The sequence below is a fragment of the Phyllostomus hastatus genome, unplaced genomic scaffold (assembly GCF_019186645.2).
Source record: "Phyllostomus hastatus isolate PE091 unplaced genomic scaffold, TTU_PhHast_1.1 phas_scaffold_46, whole genome shotgun sequence".
NCBI lineage: Eukaryota > Metazoa > Chordata > Mammalia > Chiroptera > Phyllostomidae > Phyllostomus > Phyllostomus hastatus.
The window spans coordinates 37,045,679-37,067,622 of NW_025334032.1; the positions used below are offsets into that span (position 1 = coordinate 37,045,679).

General features: G+C 45.2%; 1 protein-coding gene across 1 annotated transcript; it reads right to left on the bottom strand.

Annotated features, from left to right (window-relative positions):
- Positions 1–236: 236 nt before the first annotated feature.
- F11 (coagulation factor XI) lies at positions 237–21,512 on the bottom strand. Its single transcript, XM_045821428.1, has 15 exons — positions 21,167–21,512; positions 20,277–20,332; positions 17,760–17,922; positions 16,376–16,482; positions 15,466–15,625; positions 13,994–14,103; positions 12,919–13,078; positions 10,517–10,626; positions 10,240–10,402; positions 10,045–10,151; positions 6,815–6,983; positions 5,468–5,643; positions 4,796–4,891; positions 4,108–4,247; positions 237–3,893 (listed from the first exon to the last, which is right to left on the bottom strand). The coding sequence occupies exons 2-15, from the start codon at positions 20,329–20,331 to the stop codon at positions 3,732–3,734; spliced, it is 1,878 nt and encodes a 625-aa protein (XP_045677384.1). The 5' UTR covers position 20,332; positions 21,167–21,512; the 3' UTR covers positions 237–3,731.
- Positions 21,513–21,944: the final 432 nt, after the last annotated feature.

The window sequence follows — 21,944 nt, forward strand, 5'->3', positions numbered from 1 at the left end:
TCACCAGAGTGACCTGACATTTACTGAGCGGCCGGCTCGGCTCAGACTCACTCTCACCCATCAGTGCATTATCTCATTTTTAACTAAAACTTGGATTCTGTGTGCTGATGTTTCATGTGAAATTTTTCTGTCTGTATTCAAACATGATGTTGCTCTGAAGTGTCCATTCGAGCTGTCTTTAGTAGGTTCTAGAAATATTAAAGAGACTGCAATTAAGTCAGGGTATGAGCAGCACATTGGACCATGGGTGCTTTTTATTCTAACGTCTGTGTTGTGATGTGTTTTATACATTTTCTTCAAGACATTCATAAAATACTATTAACAAATTCTTAAACGCTTAAAATTCTGTTAAATAACTACTGTTGGTAATTTGAATATGAACTAAGCCAAAAGCTTCTGTTAGTTAAAAGGAAGATTTTCAGCATCTAAGCACGTAATAAAATATTTAACAGAAATTTTGTATGACCAGATTCGTTGACAGAAAGATAACTATTCTTTGAGGCCTACAGTAGCATCTTTTAAAAATCTGACATTTATTTTAAAGTTTGTGAATCAGCTAAATTTAGATTCGTCCACTTTTTAAAACAAATATCTGAATTATCTGAAATACAGTAACATTTTCAATAAGTTCTTCTCCATTTAACAATTCTCACTTATAAAATTACCAATTATATTTTAAAAGTTTCTTTCCCATCTCTTACATTCAGTAGTAAAATATGGCAGTTACAGGCCTTAAAATCAATTGTAATAATTATTCTTGGATGAACTGGATAATGGGTAAGACAGTTAATTCCATTAGTTCATTTCTGGTAGTTTTGAATATTCTTTTTTTAAAGATTTTATTCATTTTATTTTTGTAGAGAGAGGAAAGAAGGGAGGAGGGAAGGGAGAAAGGGAGGGAGAGAAACATCAGTGTGTGGTTGCCTCTTGCACGCTCCCTACTGGGGACCTGACCTGCAACGCAGGCCTGTGCCTGGATTAGGAATCCGACCAGTGACCCTCTGGTTCGCAGGCGGCACTCAATCCACTGAGCCACACCAGCCAAGGCTAAATATTCTTGATAGTTTGCATCTTGAGTCTTCTGCAACAATGACTTGGAGTAAGTTTAAGAGGAACTCTTGAACTGAGATTCATCCCCAAATAACACTTCTGTGTACGAGTCTGCTCTGGATTCTAAGAGGGACTGCGCTCTCTTCCTTAGATAAACAGTTCAATGCTTAATTTGAAGTATGACTTCCTAAGTCTTTATTTCTTTTCCCTCATATTCTGTGGCTCTCAGAAAAAAAAATCTGCCCATCAGGCACCTCTTTCCAGAGTCAACATCTGAACCCACTTTCTGAAGGTTTGTTTGTTTTTTTTAATTCCTGAGAAGGCGATTTTAGCTTCATGGTGTAAGGGTGGGACTGGGGGTGGGGGGCGGCGTTTCCAGCCGGTCCCTGCACTGCCCAGATGACGTCTGGCAGACGTCTCCAGGTGAGCTTCGTGGGAGTCGGATGGAGATAGGTAGCATCCGCCCCTTCCCCGTATCCCACCGCACCCGAATCTGTCTGCCCAGCGGGGTTGAATTGTAATTTTGCCATAGGGAGCTTGAGCTGAGACTGGACTCCAGTAAAACTGGAAAACAGGAGGGCTGAAAATGGGAGGAGCATAAGGATTGAGAGGGGAATGACACTTGAAGGGTTCAAGCAGTTTGTTTCTCTAAACTCTGCGGAGTCTAGAGTTGGTATTCAGTTCATGGGACAGCTGCGCCCTCTCGTGGGCAGGCTTGGAAGCTATGACGATTTTGCATCACCCTCTGAAGTCTTGTACCCAGGTCCGCCTTCCCCAGAGTTTTCTTCCCACCAGCATCATTTCATTTTTGTCCCCCAGGTCCCTAGCTCCGTGGCCAGCTCATTCAACGCTGTCCACCAGTCAGGACAAACTCGTACCTCAGGCCTTTTCTCTCACCACGTGAAGGGACAAACCAAGTAAACTGACCAAGGTTTTGCCTCTAAGAGGCTTTCTGCGTCGAGGTCACGGAGTAGTACAAGTTTTGGCCCCATTAAACCTGACTTTGCCCCTGTGGGACCTGTGGTTGGAGAATGCTCCAGCTGGTTCCTGCAAGCCAGGGGTCAGGGGCTCACATAGCCAGCGAGGGACCCTCTACAGAGGAACTCGATCCTGACGTGTCCGAGTGAGTGTATCCAAATCCCACCTGTGTGTGTGTGTGTGTGTGTGTGTGTGTGCATAGAGTGGGACTGTATTTTTTTCTGTTATCACAAGCCTTCGGTATTCAAAAAACAAGCTTTCACATATTGCCACATGATCTTAACAACATTCTGAGGGATGGAGAGAGAGGGTTCTGTTCACATGCCCAGCTGGGCAGGCATGGGGCCAGGAAGAGGCCAGGAGGTTGGGGGTGGCAAACAGGAGGGGAGGGCTGCAGCAGCTTGGGGGAAACCACAGAGACGTGGCAAGCAGTAGCCCTGTGCCACAGGACTCAGCGAGGTGGCAAGTGGCCACAGGGATGGGCCAGTGGCACACAGGTAAGCCCTCCCCCTGCAGTCCTACAGGTGTTTGGGGAGGTCGCCTTGGCACACACCACCCACTGTGCGCCCACTCCTGGGGTTCTCAATGGTTAGTCACCAAAGGGAAGTGACGCCCCAAAGCCGGGCGCTGTGGAGCGCAGGGTTTGAAGGAAGAGCAACACGCTCGGGACTAGATACCAACGACGGTCACGCTTGAAAAGTAAAGCAACTTGGAATGGAAGCCGTGGAGTTGATGTCACGTTTACAGATGCTATACACACTTGAATTTGTTTAAACACGTGAAAAATTAAGTGCATCCCGGCCAGATGCTATAGTATAAAATGTAGCAAAAAGAGGTTAAAAGTGCCATCTTGTGGGGAAATGGAGAACTGAGTTGAAAATATGTACAAACGAATGTTTCTTTCTCCTCTAAAAAATCAGCATTCTATGGTTATAATGGGGGAGATCGTACCTTATCTTATATGGTGTAACCAGGGGGTGAGAGGCGTAAGAAGGAGCAAAGCGCACAGTAGGGCGGGCAGCAACAGCAGGCCTGGGGTAAGGGATCGATGTTGTGACCTTCTTGTGTTCTTTTTCTTCTTCTTGTTAATCAAAATGAGGTGACTGCTATTATTAATAATATTAATCACTGATGGCTGGGCTTCCAGATCTTTAGGTCTATAATGTCCTTGTAACAAGCTGTTCACTTAGTTCTGGAATGTCCACGTCAACTCTCATTGCATAGAATTAAATGATAATGACGTAAAACGATTATCTCTAGGGTCACACCCTGCCTGGAAATGCTTCAGAAGTGGCTCACGGAACACCTACTTCATTTCAACAGACAGGACGTCCAGACTCTGCACTAGAAGCTGTCACCCTTCGGTGCCGCTACTCGATTCTTTGCGGGTCTATCCGGCTACATTTTTCATCTTCAAAACTGTCGCCTTATGCTGTTCCTTTGTCTCGGCAGAAGACTGATCGAACAGGAAGAGGCTGAAAACAGACCGTGATCGCCACGGGACAGGGACTTTTGAAAAGGACTGTTTGTTTTCTTGTGTGTGTTCTTACAAACGCCAAGCCTCTTCCATTTGTTACTGGCACAGGACGGTCCCCTGTGCAGGAAAATGGGGATCCCGCGTCGTCTTCGGGGTAGGCGAAACTGTCTTCCGGGGAGCGGCCTGGCTTGCCCTCCGCGGAGCCAAGCGGCCCCTGGGAACGCGTTCACGCTGCCTGAGTTTTGTCCAAAATCCAGTCCACGTGCTCGACGACGTTGGTGTAGACGCCGGGGCGCCCCCTCTGAGCACAGCCGTCGCCCCAACTCGTGATGCCCACCAGATGCCAGACCTCGTTGTGTTTGCAGGACAGGGGGCCTCCCGAGTCTCCCTGGGACAAGGGGGAGAAAAGGGCAGGCACGCAGGTCAGTGCAGACACTTCTCATTTCAACCACGGTTCGCTCGGAGTGATCTCACCCCAGACGCTGTCCTGGCCCTCTGATACATTTCAGTGTGCGTAAAACGGATACATTGTATCCCCTGCTCTTTCAAACGCTTTGGAGGTTCTAACCGGAAAGTATTCAGCGGGTGGAGAGCAGGGTTACCTTGCAAGCGTCCTTCCCCCCGTCGTGGTGGCCCGCGCAGATCATCTTGTTGGTTATTCTGTGTCTTGCGTAGCGCGCCTGGCATTCTTCGTTGGTCACCAAGGGGATCTTGACTTTCTGGAGAGTATTTTGTATTTTGTCTGTAAAAAAAAATGCTGGCTTATTAGTGGAATAACTGTATATATTTAAATATAAATAAGTGTATTTAAAATTAAAAGTCCACCTTTATAAAAATCTAGCAAGAAAAAATACTGGGTTTACTACATAGGTCTTTTATAATTACGGACTGTAAAAAAGACACCATTCTCACTACTGTACCACCTTGTTAAAGCTAATTAAGTTAGAAAATTAATTAAGGCTCTAGCTGAAATACTGCCAGGAGAAAATAATGGGATAACAGGCTAGAGCCTTTACTGAAAAGTGCTAGGTTTCACGTTAAACTTCATCGGAAAGAATTAGTCTCTGCAAAGATTGTCATGTTTCAAATTTCCAGTCAAACGGACCGGGCATCTGCTCACTTGGGGGATGCTGCCTTTCCATCTTTATCAGTGTGCGTTCTGTAATAAATAACGTTGTTTTGCTTGCATTGTAGCTGTATGGTGGCCTGATACAGCGGAAAGGTTTAGGGGTGACTTGTGTTCATTACCGGTAAAACAGATCACACAGAGAAACGCCATTTTTTTTTCACCTCTGAATTTCCTGTAGCCCCATCCGGTCGCCCAGCAGTCAGTGTACATGACGTCCCTGTCTCCTTTGGACGGCAGGCATATGGGTCGTTGAAAATCTAAATTTTAAACATCATGATCTAGTTATCAGATATGCAATGTATCGTCTTTCCCAGGAGACTTCTATTGCTGTTTGCATTAGTTAGTGTGCTCTCTGTTTATTTGTTTTTGCTTGATTGTCCTACATTTTCATCCCTCCTGTCCACACAGTGCAGGATGAGGGAAGGAGGGACAAGCCACAGCCCCTCCCCCCACGACCCCCCGCACTGTCCATCACCCTAATGAGGCCTATGACGCTGGGCTAGTTGTGCTGTCGCTCTGACCTGCAATCCTTTGTCCCCACGAGGAAGCTACAGATCGTCTTTAACATCCCAACTGACGCATTATTAAAATTGTCACCCCGGGCATCTGAAGAAGCCTAGAGAAAATGCACCCTTTCACCGGAATACGATGCAACAATCAGGAAAGAGTGTCGGTCTTAACAGGCTAATGTGCTAGCTTTGCAGGTCCCCTCCCTGCCGCAACACTAGCCCGTGGGGAGACTGCCAGGGTCGGGCTGTGGATCTGGAGGTGCCCACTGTGATTCTCTACCAGGTCGTCCTTGCAGACAACTCGCCGTTCCGAGCTCTACATACCCGTGTAGTTCATTGCTGTGTGCAGTCTCAGCAAGCCAATGTCATAGCCACTCTCTGCCGTTTCGTACTGGTCATGAATGATTATTTCTTGAACTCCCAAGAAAGCGGTATCCTCTTTTATTTCCGACTGATTTAAAATGCCACCATAGACACGCAACATTTTAGGGGACTCTATCCTATGGAGCAAACGACAGAGGAGAAAAATTTCCTTTACCAGATAACTCCCAAACCTTTGAGTTGTTTTGCTATTTAACTGGCTATTATTAACTATCTAACTTTTTTTTTTTACCAGTGCTGGGCTTCTGAAGAAGTGATGGGCTGTGGGAAGAAGTGATTCCATGCTAAGATTTTTCAGTCACGTATTTATCATGGTTTATTTATCAACAATTTATCATGACTTTCCAGTCACCCTATTTAGAAGGCCCTGGGTGAGCAGGTATCTTATATTAAACATGCAAAAGTGGATGAATTCTCTTTCCACCCACCAACACACACACACACACACACACACACACACACACACACACAAACACACGCTCACCCCACAAAGAGTTTTGAGTTTGGGTCTCAACCCTGCCATGGATTAGCAGGGACCCTGAGAAATTCACTAGGACTTTCTCGTATGCCATTTTTTCATACATAAAAAAGTAAGAAGACCACAGGCCTCAACCGTATCCTGGAGTTAAAAATGTGAGTGTGCTGTGTACTGATACAACCAACAGACACACAAAAGCACACAACCATGCCTGGAAACCACTCAGGGGATACTAAAGTGCAAAGAAGTTTGGCCAACTAGAATGCCCTGCATACACGGACTCTCCCAAGGGAGACTTTACATTTGGCTAATAGGGAAATGGACCAAAGTAGGGAATGCAAAGCAGGGAATTTGAAAAACCCTTCCTTCTGCATCTGGAAATGAGAGAGAGAGAGAGGGAGAGGGAGAGGGAGAGGGAGAGAGAGAGGGAGAGGGAGAGAGAGAGGGGGAGAGAGAGAGAGAATATGAATGAGAATGGGAAAAAGAAACTGAGTTTAGTCCTGGACCCAATTGCAGGACAATGCACAGAAGGTGGCATGTTCTTATGGGAAACTGCAAAAACTCCCTGGGGGGGTATGTGTACATCCCCATGGGAACGTGGAATAGTTTGCGGTCAAAGAACGACATTCTAACATCTGCTCTCGTGCTGGCAGACCACGAGGGGCTCTTCCTTTTCCTTTTTTTTCACTGAAGAGAGAGAATTAATTGAGCAAATTGGATCATTTACATCTTGGAAATGCACTAAAATGCCGGGGATCGATTCAGCGGATGTGTGAGCCTGGTGAACAGGTCAAGCCAGGCCCGGTACTGACCCGCTGAGACAATGAGCCGCTGTTAGTATCCACCGGTTTCCGATGATGGAGCCCCCACACAGGTGTCTCTGGACGGGGGAGGTGATGTGCAGCGTGACCTGCCACGGCCACTCGCCGCGGACAGACGCCGTTCCTCCCACAATTCTGGGCTTGATTTTGGTTGTGCACGCTGCAACAGAAGGGTGGAGATGAGGAGCTTCCGACATCTTCGTTTTTCCATCAGGAGTTATATTCGGGCACAAAGGGAAGAAGACACCTTCCCTCCATTCAACGATCTATCATGACTTCAAAGAAACTTGACCATCAAGTCGGCAAAGCAAAACATAAACAGTGAACGAGTCGCCTTGTAATTTCAGGCCCCCCAAAGCCTGCGTCATCCGGTGCTACGAGGCCATCTCATCCTCCCTCCAACGACATCCCCGACTGTGCTGTTACATCAGTGGTTGTCAAGTGTGACCCCCAGATCAAGCACAGCACCTGGGAATTTGTCAGAAAGGCACATTCTTGAGCCCCACCTGAGACCCACTGACCCAGAAAGTCTAGTGGTGGAGCCACTAATCTGACTTGTAACCAGCTCCGCTGAAGTTTGAGAACCGCTATTAAAAAAAAAAAAAAAAAAAAAGTTGAGCGCCTTTCACTCTGTTTGACGCCCACGTCCAGGTCCTCCCTGCCCCCTTCCGTCGGGGCCGGCCGATCTTTGGTCCATCTCCCCGGTTCCGCCCGCGTCCAAACCCGGGCTGCTCCGCTGTGCGCCAGCTGCCTCTGCTCTTCGGTCTTGTTGGCATGAGGGAGTCTTGGATGCAAACTCCGATACCTCCCCGGGACGCTGACTCAGAGTCACCTCCTGTCTTCCTTTCCCGCTTGGCTGCCCCCAGCAGGATAGTGCATTGCGAGTCTGCTTCCTGGGGTTCTGAACCCCAGAACCCACCTTCCCACCAAAGCCGCCCCAGTGACCCAGAGGGACTGGGCGCTAGGTGCTCCTGCTCCTAGACAACACCATTCTAACGCTCAGTGTGCGCATGGGTATTGCTCGGTTGCCTTTTCAACGGCAGATTCTGATTCTGTGTCTCGCACTGAACTGTGGGTTAAGAAATATTTCTTTTGATGGCAATTGTTCTGTGTTTTCAGAAAGTTTCGTTGTGTTCTAGACCAATGACATTAAAAGACATAAATGTCTTGATTAGATATTTCCTTTCATGTTAATGGGGTACTATTTCATCTAATAGAGTGCAGCGAAACCTAATTATCTCGTTGCACTTCGCTCAGAAGGCGCATTAAAAAGACATTTAAGATTTGATCTTCCCTTACCTTCTGTTTTCTGCTCTAACTGTCAATTACACCTGACACCTCCTGTAACCTTGACGGGCCAGAGTCCTTGAATTCGGCAGAGAAGCATGTAAGGAAGGGGGGTGGAGAATGGATTCTGCAATTTAAGGCGTAAGCCCCGTTGCTATTTTGTAAACTATGTTGACATCCCTACCAACAAAATTTGCTAAGTGTCTCTTCATATTGAGTAGAACTAAGATAATGAAATTATTATAAATATAGTTTCTTGTGTTAGGTAAACTTATTGTGAAGAAAAGAAAGAATGTGGGAGATATAACTTATGTGACTGACTTCGTTAAGAAGTGGGAGGCGAGCCCTGGCTGGCGTAGCTCAGTGGATTGAGCGCAGGCTGCAAACCAAAGTGCCGCAGGTTCGATTCCCAGTCAGGGTACATGCCTGGATTGCAGGCCACGGCCCCCAGCAACCGCACATTGATGTTTCTCTCCCTCTCTCTCTCTCTCTCTCTCTCTCTTTCTCCCTCCCTTCCCTCTCTAAAAATAAATAATAATAAATAAAATCTAAAAAAAAGAAATTGTAATTTAAAGGAAAAAAAAAAGTGGGAAGCATCCAAAGATCCCCATCAGAGCCTCTGAACATTAAGTAATAAAAGTCTGAAAACATGCGGCTCTATGTAAACCAATTAACACTAGAGGTGTTGCAGGGGCTACGGTATTTGAAGGAGGAATGTGTGGTATGTTTTTTTCTGTTGGGGAGCCTACTGCTTAGCTCAGTGATTTTTCAAACATTGTGCTGCAAGAATTTTTAAAACATGCACTACCTGACTATTCCATCAGGAAAACTGACCTATTTTCCCTTAGACTGTCAAATAAAAAAATGACAACAGCCAACAAACAATAGCCATCTGGTGTGACTGAGTCAAAATTATACCCTTTTTTTTTGGTCATATTGGAAAAATATATGTCTTAGTGTGCTACAGAATTTTAGTAATTAGTTTATGTGTGCCATGAAATGAAAAGGTTGAAAATCACTGGTTTAGTGGATTCTATTCGCTTGCAAACCATCCCTTGCTTCTCTTTACAGAATTTACCACTGGGCTGGACACACTGCTGATCTGGTCTAATTTTTCATGCTGTGGGTCTTGTGTAATCTAGACCATCCTTTTACTTCCACTCTACCATACACACTGCACAGATTAATATGTTTTTACTGTAATTTTTGCCAGTACTCATAAGCACACAGACCTGGAAGAATGAAGTCCCCCACAAGGGAGCTACTGGGGGCAGGGGTGTCAAACTCATTTCCACCGGGGGCCACATCAGCCTTGCAGTTGCCTGCAAGGGGACAAAATAATTTTAGGACTGTATAAATGTTAACTGTTAAGGAGTTGAAATTATATTTGGCCCTTTGAAGGCAACCACGAGGCTGATGTGGCCCCTGGTGAAAATGAATTTGACAGCCCCGTACTAGGGGATTTCTTGAATAGATCCATTATTGTTTGAACATGTGATGATTACTTATGTTTCAATTAAAGATCAAACAATGGCCAATAGACAGAAAATTAGCAATTTGGCTAACCAAGAAGCTGGCTGACACTTCAATTACAAAGGATAATAAGAAACAGAGTTGGTCTCAGTAACAAAAGGTCAGGCATGAAAGTGTTGGCTGACCCTGGATGTCACCACGAAATGCCAGTCATAGAAATGTGTCAAATTAAAACACGTACTCAACAAAGCTGGGCAACCCAGTTCAGTCAGGCCCCTTGCTTACCTTTGAAACATGGTCAGCCTGGATGATAGAAGTGAAAATAACAAAAAATGGCAAATTTGCCTTTTTTTTTTTACTATTTTTTAATCCCTCTGTCGCTATTATTGACTCTCTTCATCATGAGGTTCAGTATAGAATAGCTCCTTTAGGTGTATTTTGTCAAGCGGTGTCAAACTCACCATTATCCATCTTACATAACCGTAACGTATATCCAGAGATGCCTCCTCTCCCGTGCAGTATTCTAGTTGGAGACCCGTTTGAAGAAAGTTTTAAGTAACAGCGCCCCCTGCAGGGTGGAGACAAAATGTTACAAACAGATGCGCCTCTCGAAGAGATGGGCCGGGAGGTGCTCCGCAACCCTTCTTGTGTCTTACAGGCCTCCGTGGCAAGACTCTGGAGATGGAGAATAGGTAAAGAATTGGCAGCGGATGGTGTTGGTACACGCGTTCTGGCAGGCTTCGTGCCCTTTCACGCCCACAATGTCCAGTTCTTCTCCCAAGAAGTCGGTGTTTGGGTAAAACGAAGTATGGCAGAGCACTGCACGGCAAATCGCGCCTCGGTTAGGGTTACGAGACCCTAACCCTTGACGCCCAGGGGTCTCCCCAGCGCGGAGTGGGCTCCCCCGGAGGGAGGGCCCTCCCTGCTTTTTACCTGGGACGCTGTGTCTGCACGTTCGCAGACTGAACCCCGAAAGAGCGTTGTTCTTTTTAAAGCGAGTACTCGGTATACCGCTTTTCGATGTTTTCAGGAGACACAGGTTTCTAACAGGATAAAAGGGAAAAATCAGCATATCATACAAAATATAGCGAAGAAAAATAACGTTTTTTACAGCCCATAGATATGTCAGTTCCCGTTGGCGTTTAATAGCAAAACTTTCCCAGGTTGAAAGTACTCTTTCTTAGTCACTGAGTCAGCCCCTGGGGGCCATAGGTTAAGAGGCAAAGGTTCCAAACGGAACCAGCTGCCTCCATACACGTTTACGGAGCCTGCTCTGTCGTCAATGTTCCTAACGTCTCCCTTCTTCATTTCCCTTCTCTCAACGCTCCCAGCCTGCCTGAAAGACTCTGGGATGTTCACACTTCCTAGACATCGGCCACCCTGAGCTGCTGCAACTCGGGCGTGGACGGATGAGGGAAATCATCGCAGGCCTCTCAGCCCAGCGGCACCTCCCTGGCAGGGAGCGCCTGCCCCAATTAGTGCAAAATCGCAGGCCAGCACGGTGCTGTCCGAGAGAATTTTCTTCACTGATGCTATCCGACACAGTGGTCGCTAGCCACATGTGGCTACTGAGCACTGGAAATAGCGGCTGGGGCCGCTAAGAAAAGGAATATTTAGTTTTCTTTAATTTGAATTAATTTCAATGAAAGAAAGCCCAGTCTTAGCTGGTAGCACCCAAGTTCCTCTGTCACCCTGTTTTGACGGTAAACTGTGCTACTTCTCTCATAGGGATTGACTGGGGATTTTATAAAAGGAATAAATAAAGAACAGGGGTCACACAAAATAACACATCACAAAGGCATCTTTTTCTGAAACTAATTATGTCTCAGGGCTTGAGCTCTGAGCCTCTCCAACTGCACTCAATCCTGTGACGAGCTCCCAGTTTCACGCTTTAATCGCCTGCTGTATACTGGCAACACCCAAACACAGACCCAGCACGTAAAGTCTCTTCTTAATTCCAGAATTGTCTTTCTGACTGCAAGTCCAACACTTCTCTTTGAACATCTAATAGGAACCTCTCTGCGCTCTGGAAATCAGCAACTCATGTCAACCTCCACATCTCAGCCACTGGCATTTCCAATTCCTGGGGCCAGACATCTTGACACTGTCATGGACTCTCTCTGTCCTTCCCCGAGGCATCTAATCCATCAGCAAGTCTTACTGGCTCTCCGTTGACAAGATACCCCAACGGGACTACGTCTCTATCTTTCCACACCTGTCGGAGGAGGGCAGGGTTTTTATCTCTTTAGTTCAGTACTAGTTGCCCCAGTATCTAGAATGGTGCCTGGTATCTAGTAGGCACCAGGTAAATTATATTGAACTTGTTAAGTAAATGAAAGGCACAGACATATTTTCATGTGATAGACCTAGCACTTCTGAAATGACGGCCTCACTCCATGGAAGCCCGGGCTTGCTTGACGGGCAAGGCGCTCAAGGGCTGACCTTGGCTGGGCCGCTCTCCCCAGAAAGGAGCAGCCCAGTCGAGCGAACGTGAAGAGCTCTGAGAATTCCAACGTTAATCATACACAGATTCCAGATTTTGAAGCAGACTTGATCTTCCGGTTATTTTTTAGTGACTCGTTAATGAGGATCAACTGTCCCAGCAAGCACCCCTTTAATGACCAAAGAAGTTTTTCGTCCCCTGGCTGGCATAGCTCAGTGGATTGAGTGTGGGCTGCGAACCAGGCATCATAGGTTCGATTCCCAGTCAGGGCATATGCCTGGGTTGCAGGCCATGACCCCCAGCAACGCACGCTGATGTTTCTCTCTCTCTCTCTCTCTCTCTCTCTCTCTCTCTCTCTCTCTCTTTCTCCCTCCCTTCCCTCTCTAAAAATAGATAAAATTAAATAATAAAAAAAGAAGTTTCTCATGTTTCATTATGGTTTACCATGGCCATCAGCAGGGGAGAAAGTCTCAAACCTCCCTCCACCCCGAGCCCCACTCCCCCCGATGTAGGCCATCACGTCCGTCCCTCTCCACTTTGGATTTGACACTTCACTGATGGTTCCAGCTCTTCCTGCTACAGGTTTCATCAGACAACATTACCCTAGGGGCCATCCCTATCTTCCTCTTTCCACTCAAAACTAGGCTACTCTCCCTCTGCCAGAGGCAGAGCCCCCGCCAGCTCAAGAAAACCAGGAATGCTTGGTAACCCTGCATGTGTGGGCGGTAGGCAGGCAGTGGAAAGGGTGGGGAGTGAGGGATCCTCCTGTGCAGCTTTTATCTGCCTTTACGGACATATCGATCGAACGGATGCCCACTCAGGACCTTTAATGGTGGATTTTGACCAGCTGTTCTTAAAAGGTCACCCATCCCTTTCACTCGTAACTCCTTACCTTTCGGATTCCTTCGGCCACGCCTGGGAAAGGAAGGTAAAAAACAAACAATTGGGATGGTGAGTGCAAATGTTGCGACAGACAAAGGGGTCGGGAGCCCGGACGCTGTCGATGTTGTCATCAGCAAACGCGGTGCTGGGGAACACGTCGCGCACGCAGGCTGCACGGCAGGAGAAACCGTGTTCAGGGAGACCAGTCCACCGAGAGCATCTGTAAAACCTCAGTGGTGGCGTTTGTAAATTCCACGTAAAGCAGTTTGTGGGGGGGGGGGTGAGGAAGAGAAGACTAGGTGAAACATGAAGGAGTTTTAGGGCAATGACACGTTCTGTATGGTATCGTAATGAGAATGCATGTCCTCATACACTTGCCCAAGCCCAGGGAACGTACAAGCCCAAGAGTGAGTCATAATGTAAACTATGGTGGTTATTATGCGCACGCAGGTGGCAAACACAAGGCCCGTGGCCCGAATCCGGCCCTCCACCTTGTTTTATCCGGCCCAGCACCTTGTTTCTACCTGGACACAGCACCCAGCTCCTTGCCCCTAGTTGAGGAGTAGTTACATTTATACAGTCCTAACAGTACATTCGGCCCTTTGAAGGCGACCATGAGGCTTATGTGGCCCCCAGTGAAAATGAGTTCGACACCCCTGCTATAATGCGTCAATGGAGGTTGATCAATTATAACAAAAGTGCCGCTCTGGTGGGCGATGGTGATCATGGGGAGGCCATGGATATGTGGGGGTAGAGAATCAATGGGAAATCTCTATACCTCCCCCCGATTTTGCTGTGAACCTAAAATGACTCTAAAGAAATAACGTCTTAATGATAGTTTTTAAAAAGTTTGTTTAGCTTAAAATCCTTCAAAGCTGTTCTAATTAGGAAAACTAGAGTGATTCTGCCAAACTTAAATTTCAATATAAACTCTAACTACATGAGACATCATGAAATTCTTCACACGAAGACCATTGGCCCCATTTCCTCAGCGAACGTAAACGGGATCCTAAGCGAGGCCATCACACATACATCACCGTCGTAGTTAAGGGTCAGGTCACCTGGCTACGGAAAGGCGAGTTTACCCAGTTTAGAAAGCGCGCAGGGTTTCAGGGAAAATCCAGACACCACGTCCTTGAGCTTCGCTATCCTGGTTGGCGTCCCCGTGTGGGTGTGCTTCAACAGACAAATGTTACTGAATAAAAACAAAAATGGAAAAACGTTTTGTTCTTCCCGATGCAAGTCAGAGAAACCACCGATGATGGGAAATTCCCGAGTAGAGGCCGCCTGAGCTGGGTCGCAGGGGAAGGTCTCCGCAGAGCATGGGTCTGCGGTCCAGGCAGCTGGGCTCGAGTCGTCCCCCCCGCCAAGCGAGACCCAGCTGTGGCCCCGTGAATTTTGCCAACTCTGATTTTCATCGTACATTGGCGAGTGGGGAGGGGTGGTGACATGGACAGGAGAGATGCAGGGATGAATGACTTCTTGGTCCTTCTCAACCTCAGCATCGTAGCTCTTTAAAAAAATGTCTCTAACACCCAATATCCTGGTTTATTCACATTGTGTTAAGTCTTGGGGGTAAAATATGCAAAAATGTGTAGTTTGGGGGGAGCTAAAGACAAAAAGGGCTTGAAAATTAAGCATGAAAGTTTAATGGTAAGTTCGGTGGGTTGTTTTGTTTTATTGTTGTTGTTGCTGTTGTTGAAATAAATCTTGGGCACTCTACTTGCTTTCTGTTCGTCATCTTTCATGAATGGAGAAAGCAAATTATTCATATCCAAATGCGAGTCATTTGAACTTATTTCTGTTTTCACTGAATTCCAGATAACTGTAGTTTACTACACACATTGAGAACATCTGAATTATTTCCGAGGATAAGAGTTATGGCCCTCGGCTGTGTGGCTCGGTGGATGGAGTGCTGGCCTGTGAACCCAAAGGTTGCTGGCAGGCACGTGCCTGGGTTGGGGCCAGGTCCCCGGTTGGGGGCTGGGGGGATGCAAGAGGCAAACGATCAATGTTTCTCTCACACATCGATGTCTTCTCTCCCTCTCTCCTCCCCTCTCTCTAAAAATAAATAAATAAAATAAAATCTAAAAAATTATGTAAAAGTTATGATATTTTCCCCTAAATTTGTTTAAAAGGGAATACAGACGAATCATTAGAGATCAGAGCATTTTATATTCTTATACAACAGACTTGTCCCTGGAATATTCCGAAATCCAGTATGGGGCAGGTGAAAACATTTCACGTGGGCTTCAGCTATGTTGTCTTAGGTAAGAAACTGCCATTTGGAGAGCCACAAGTAGGTTTTTGCTTTCTTTTGTTTTGTTATTTTATAGGGTCAGCCTGCAGCATCCTTCAGGCTGGGAATGGACTAGTCAGGCGACCAATTTCAACTGTTTCAAAATCCCCAATTTAAACAGGTAGCACTTTCCATGAAGAACTGTCTCTCAGAGGTAAAAAAGTAAAATTTTGGCATCGCGTGGAGGAAAGGGACTTCCGGGAGGCCCCGTTCTGCGTCCCCTGGGTCGCGTCACCCGGCTTCCCAAGGCCGGCTCACCGATGCGCCGCGCTGGGGAACCGCCGCGTGGCGTAGGTGAAAAAGTGACAGTGCACGTCGTTCGTGCACCGCTCCTGGCACTCGTGCGCGCCCTGGGCGACGGAGCTGTTGTAGTTCACGCCCTTCATGTCCAGGCCCTCGTAAACTTCTTTGTTGCAAGCTGGAAATAAAGCGGAAAAGAGGGTGATCTTCCAGACCCCAGGGGCCCCTGGGAGAGTTTTACCCTTACAACCACCTCTCCAGGGGTCCGCTGTCAACGCACTCACCCACTTCCCTCGGAGGTCCTTTGTTTTTACTGGAATCTACTTACTTCCAGCTCTCACGTGGAAACAGCAGAAGAATTCCCACGTCCTTCTTATATCCTGACACAATATCAGGGTTGTGAATTCTTGTTTCTATTTTCTGGCCGGACCTGTCTTGTCTTTCTAGCTCCAGCTGATTGGCCGATTCACTAATAAGCCTATTCAGGTGTCTCTACCAGCATCAAAGCAAGTACCATCTCACCACTCACTCGCTTTGATTTAAATTAATATGTGGGGTGAGGACTTTCCTATCAAACTTGAAGCTGGGAAGGAGGGAAAAAATGGATGATGAATACTGATGGAATAAGATATGTCCTATGAGATCAGTTTCAGAAAACTATAAGGAGGCTTAGGGACATCCACACATGCATGCTAATTTTTATTCTGCATTGAAAAAGTTCATTAGGAGACTTTATTTCTGTGTAGCAGGGTTTTCTTTTATAGCCATAAGATCAAACCTGATGTAACTGCATATATATATGTGAGATATATATATATATATATATGATCAAACCTGATGTAACTGCATATATATATGTGAGATATATATATATATATATATATAACTAACACAATAACTAGTGTTTTCAAATTCTAAGACACCTTACCACTTATGTGGTGTGAGCATTGCTTGAAAGAGTATCCTGAAACCGCTCCCGTCATATTTATTCTTGGCAGTGTTTCTGTAACGCTGTCTTTCAGGGTGCAAGTAAACCTGTTTTTAAAAAGAAATCAATTGAAAAAAAAATAAGTGGGTGGAAATTTATGTTTTAAAATAAGGGGTCTTAAAAGTCAGCACGTACAAATTCAAAGAGAAGGAAAGAAACTGCTCTATGTCATGCCAAAATAAATATTTTCTTAGACTGCAAGTTTGTCTTTTTCTGTCCTACATCCTCACTTTTAAAGATCACATCTGATAATGCTCCTTCCCAGCAGGAAAAGAGCCTGTGGGCCACTATAGGACTGTGGCCTATAGTTCCAGTGCAGCTCTCTGCCTGCTTTGTATCGTCCGTGAACTGAGAATGGTTTCCGTATTACAGTGGTTACATTTTAAATGATGATGTGAGTACGTATATAATATCCATGATTTTGTCTCTGGACAATTTTATTTTATTCTCTCTCTTGTCAGAAACAAAAGATTGTCAGCTCCTCCTGGAGAGTCTAGAACAGTCAATTTTCTAACTCCAGGGTGCCGTGTAAATACCTATGAATGAGGCAATAATACACAAAGAGGCTGAGAACTGAATTCGGCAGTAAAGCTTTATTTTTAATTTTCAAGTTCAACATGGAAACCAAAGTGGTGAGTGGAATATTCTCAAATTTTGAAATCTATGACTATCGAGACAAAACCATCAAATGCAATTTGTGAATCTTGATAAGATTTTGTTTAATAGCAATTAAGTCCTGATGGGGGACAATTCAGATAATATAAAAGGATTCTTTTACAACTTTTAATGTATTTTGTGTAAGACAATGAATGGTGAAATATTTGAAGGTGAAGTGTTCTCACGTTTTCCAGTCATCTCCAAATGTTAAACTCTACACAGTACAGGTAAGCGAGACACAAATGTCAGTCTTGCTGGAGACAAGGGATCATTGTATTCTTTCACTGTCTTATAAAATTTAATTTTTTCTAATAAAATTGTTGAGGGGAAAATGTCAATTTACATAATACCAAATATCAATAACCATTCGAAAAGCAAAGGGCAAAATGGCTAAGAAGCACGAAGGTGAAGGGAAGCGAGAAAGCGTACTGTGAATACCGGACCACAAGGGAGGTTGGAAAGCCCTCTCCCCCCCAAGAGTTCTGTCTGCTCAGTGTCCTTCCCAATCTGCCTGAGCGCCCTATTGTTCGTAATATTTGATATTTCCCTCGAAGGACAACATACATTGTGTTTAACATAAAATTTCATCAGACAACAGAGGGAACTTTATTAGTGCGTCGTGGCTACGTACCATCTATTTCCTCGACAGAGAAACGCACACACTCACCATTTAGCAGGATCCTGAGATGCCGATTCAGCCACAAAAGTGAACAGCAAGCACCTCGGGTGATGGGTGCAGACCACCTGGCAGTGCTCGGCGCTGGGCGTGAACACAGCGGCCACGTTGCCTCCCTGGAAGCTGGTGTCTGTGAACAGCTGAGTCACACATTCTGCGATGCAACGTGTGGGGTTTAGTGGGCACGTATCTACTCAGGTAACCATCTCACAGAGCCGAGCAAAGGGGACTTACTTAGCAGGAAATGCGCCTGAGCTCGGGAGTCAGGGCAAACTCATACATAAGTGTATGGGAAGAGCCGCCTCGGGTGGAGAAATGGAGATGGGAATGGGGGCGGGGGGCGTGTCACGGGCAGCAGCGGTCAGCGGAGAGCAATGGAGAAAAACGTGGGAAAACTGTAACTGAACAAAAATTTAAAATAATAATAAAATAAATATATATTGCTGGGTTAAGTTTGGGAACATTTTGCTTATGATATTTGCATCTGGGTTCACAAGTTCAGAGGCCTGTGATTTATCCTGGTGCCCCTGTTGGGTTTTAGTGTTAAGATTACACGGACCCACTGGCTGGCGTAGCTTGGTGGATTGAGCTCCGGGTGCAAACCAAAGCATCACAGGTTCGATTCCCAGTCAGGGCACATGCCTGGGTTGCAGGCCATGACCCCCAGCAACCGCACATTGATGTTTCTCTCTCTCTCTCTATCTCCCTCCCTTCCCTCTCTAAAAAATAAATAAATAAAATCTTTTAAAAAAAGAAATAAAGCAATTTTTAAAAAAAGATTACACTGACGTTACAAAACGGCTGGAGAGTGTGACCATGTCGACCTTCTCTAATATGTATGTTTAACGTTTAACTGGCTCCTGCAGTCGTCTTCATTTTCTCTTCCTCCGAGGTTCTTTGTGCTTAAGTAGCTGATCTCGTACTACCTTCTTGAGCTGGGTTCTTACATCATTACGTTTCAGCTTTTCCCTGTTCTAACAAATGCCTGTAGGTCCGCACATCTGCCCCCAGCGCTGGTTCAGCCGCATCCCCAAACTTTGAGATGCCATATTTTCATTGCTATTCAATTCAATTCAACCTATTTTCTAATTTCCACTGGGATGTCTTCTTTGACCCATATTTATTTAAAAGCCTACTGCTTAGTTTTTAAACATTTGGGGATTTTTCCAGTTGTCTTTTGTTTTTCTGGATCAATTCCGTTGTGACCAGATAACACGTTCTGCATAATTTTAACTCTTTCAGGTTTGCTGAGACTTGCCGGAGGGCCTTGAACATGGTCAGCGTTTGTGAGGGTTCCACATGCGTGTAAAGAATGTGCGTGCGTTTCTGTGTAGGTGCTGGGGCCGTTGTTCAAAACATGCCCACTCAGTAGTTGTCACTGACGTGTTCATCAGTGAAATAACGGTGCTGTTTTACAGTGATTACGATGAAGAAATATAGTAACCTGGATAAAAGTCTTGTCACACAGAAAAATGATAATATGAACTATAGTAGAATTTATCTTATTTTAAATCTCTTAACTCAGATTTGCTATTTTTCACATAGGCCAAAAAAAGTTTACTCTGCATAAAATGCTAGCAACAGCAGCAGGAATTAACTGTCATATACATTATTTTCATAATAAATGCTTAAGTTTTTATCCTAAATAAAGAATAAACAGCCCTGGCTGGCGTAGCTCAGTGGATTGAGTGTGGGCTGCAAACCAAAGTATCACAGGTTTGATTCCCAGTCAGGGCACATGCCTGGGTTGCAGGCCACGGCCCCCAGCAACTGCACATTGATGTTTCTCTCTCTCTTTCTCCCTCCCTTCCCTCTGTAAAAAAAAATTAATAAATAAATAAAATCTTTTAAAAATGCTTTAAAAAACAAGAATAAACAGAGGGGCTAAAAATCCTTGTATTGATGTGTCCTCCTGAATATTGGTTAGCTAATTTGTAAACGAATGTAGTGGATGCTTTGTAAACTGGAGAATTAACAGCGGTCATTAAATTATCGAAACATATAAATTCTAATTGTATGAATATTAGCAAAATCTCTTTCAGTCCCAAATTGTGCGGATGTGTGTGTCTGTATGTGTTGCATTAAACTGACTGCTTTATGGGGAACGGACTAATCAGTGAGGCAAATCGAGACTTCTGTTTTTTACTACTGCTCTTAAACATCACTTAAACATGTGATGTAAATGTGGATGTCAACAGAGGTATAGATGAGGATAGAAATATGGAGGTAGACAGGATTACTTCCTGTCTGTCTACAAGAGGGTTACGTCCCACTCATGCACTCCCTCACCTCACTTCCCTCCCTGCTTTGAAAGCCCCTGGAGCCCTCGGAGGGAAATAAGACGGGAAATAAGACGATGCTATTCCCCCAGAGGGGGTCACGTGAGATTCTCCCGTCTGGGGTCTGTGCAGCGCTGTCTTGTCTCTGGGTCTCACCCTCTTGTTTTCTAACCTATAAGTCAGGAAAGACGCTATTTCCAGTCCATACTTAAGGTAAATCTTCACTTACCACCGGAAACCGAGGCAGATAAAACAAAAGGTATCACTTGGTATAACAAAATCATCCTACAAAAAGAAAAATGTGCACGGTTTCAGAACATGAAATGTGCATTTCCAGTGAGTTCGCTGGCGTGGGGGTTTACATGAGCTAGAGAGCGAAAGGAGCACGTCACCCAACAGCGTGCACAGGGCTCCCATGGGAACGGAACGGGGAGTTTTCTCTTCCCCTAATGCTAGAACATTCCTCGGCAGGGCTGTGTGTTCCGGCGTTTGGCGCTGTCACGGTTCTGAGGAACCCAGGCCTGAGGGGGAGGGTGTTCCCCCGCCCTCCCTCCCCTTCCCTTCCCCCCCACCCACAGCTTGCTAGTCTTCCAATATTTCTCATCGTCATCCCTGGAACCCTCCCCCACCACAACTTTTCCATTTTCATCTTCTCTTCCAGTTTATTCCCTTTCTCTCCATTTTTGAAGTTTCTCTGTATATCTAGCAAGGTAGATGATATTCTACTTAAGTTTTCTATTTTTAAAATCCTGTTGCAAGTAGATTACCAAGTTTTCTTGGGCACCTAGGAATGTGTTCATCCCTACGAAGCGCTGAACTAGGAAAAACTATCAGTGAGATAAATGAAGACTTCTGACTTTTTAATATCACCCTTGGCTATCTTTTTAATTTGGGACATACGTGTTATTGAGTATTATTACTTTTCTTTCATGTTGCATCTCCTCTCAGATTGGTTCTGGATATTAACTAAAAACCAATAAAATGTTAAACCAGACAAATTTTTAAAATCAATCATTTTCCATTGCAAATTTTTTTTTAAAAAACTCCTGTGGTAGAAGGAGGCACTTCGAGGAATAATTGCTTGATAGACATCATGAATAATAATTTTTGAAACCATACCTGGAAAACCGTTGTCTGATGAAGTTCTTAATAAAAGTGGTTTTCTTCTTCCAGAATGCTCTTCATCCTCTGAAGGACCGTGTTCAGGCAATGGTCTCGTAACTTTAATATTTACTTTTAGTGGTTCCCAAGGTTAGGTAATATCTCTTTGCATAGCATGTCTGTGGAAGCTGTTAGAATCTATGTGTGTCCCAAATGCACCTTGGTAAAGTTGCCTGCTTTTTCAATACCTTCCCTTTGTTTTCTTATTTTACTCTGGATTCAAACAAGTGGCACACAGAGAGAGACAGCCGAGGAGCTGGAGTTCACCTTTGTACCTCCACAGTCGGGCAAACTCACACTCAGTATGCCTGTACTTGCACTCACTGCGAAACATCCACGGTTAATCATTAATTCGAGGCTAACTGAGGTCTCTCCGTCTAAAAAGAAAACCAGGGCAGTTCGTGGATGAAACTCCGGCTGTTGGGGGTTGAGGCAGGGCACCCCACTGCCCTGCATGCGGTCCCCCTGGGTAAGTAGTACCTCCTCGGTGGCCTATGTGGATACTGCTAGCTCTGAGGGGGCAGGCTCTTTAACCCACTTGCAAACACTAAAAGTCTAAATTAAATAAAAAAAAACAACAACAGCAACACAAAATATGGGACGTTCATAGCCTTCTTTAGATCTCAGTTCACTGGAACACAAATGGAGCTCTCAGGAATGACAGGCTTAGCCTTGCAGGACAAGCCATCAAAAAAATAAAATAAAATAACAGGTCAATCCCCTTTGTCCTGGAGGG

Excerpts from the sequence above, each read along its gene's own strand:
- F11 (XM_045821428.1), bottom strand. The coding sequence starts at position 20,331 with ATGATTTTGTTATACCAAGTGATACCTTTTGTTTTATCTGCCTCGGTT. Across the intron at positions 16,483-17,759 it reads TCTCAGGATCCTGCTAAATG|GTTTACTTGCACCCTGAAAG; the intron begins GTGAGTGTGTGC and ends TTTTAAAAACAG. Across the intron at positions 10,627-12,918 it reads TGGCCGAAGGAATCCGAAAG|AAACCTGTGTCTCCTGAAAA; the intron begins GTAAGGAGTTAC and ends TTATCCTGTTAG.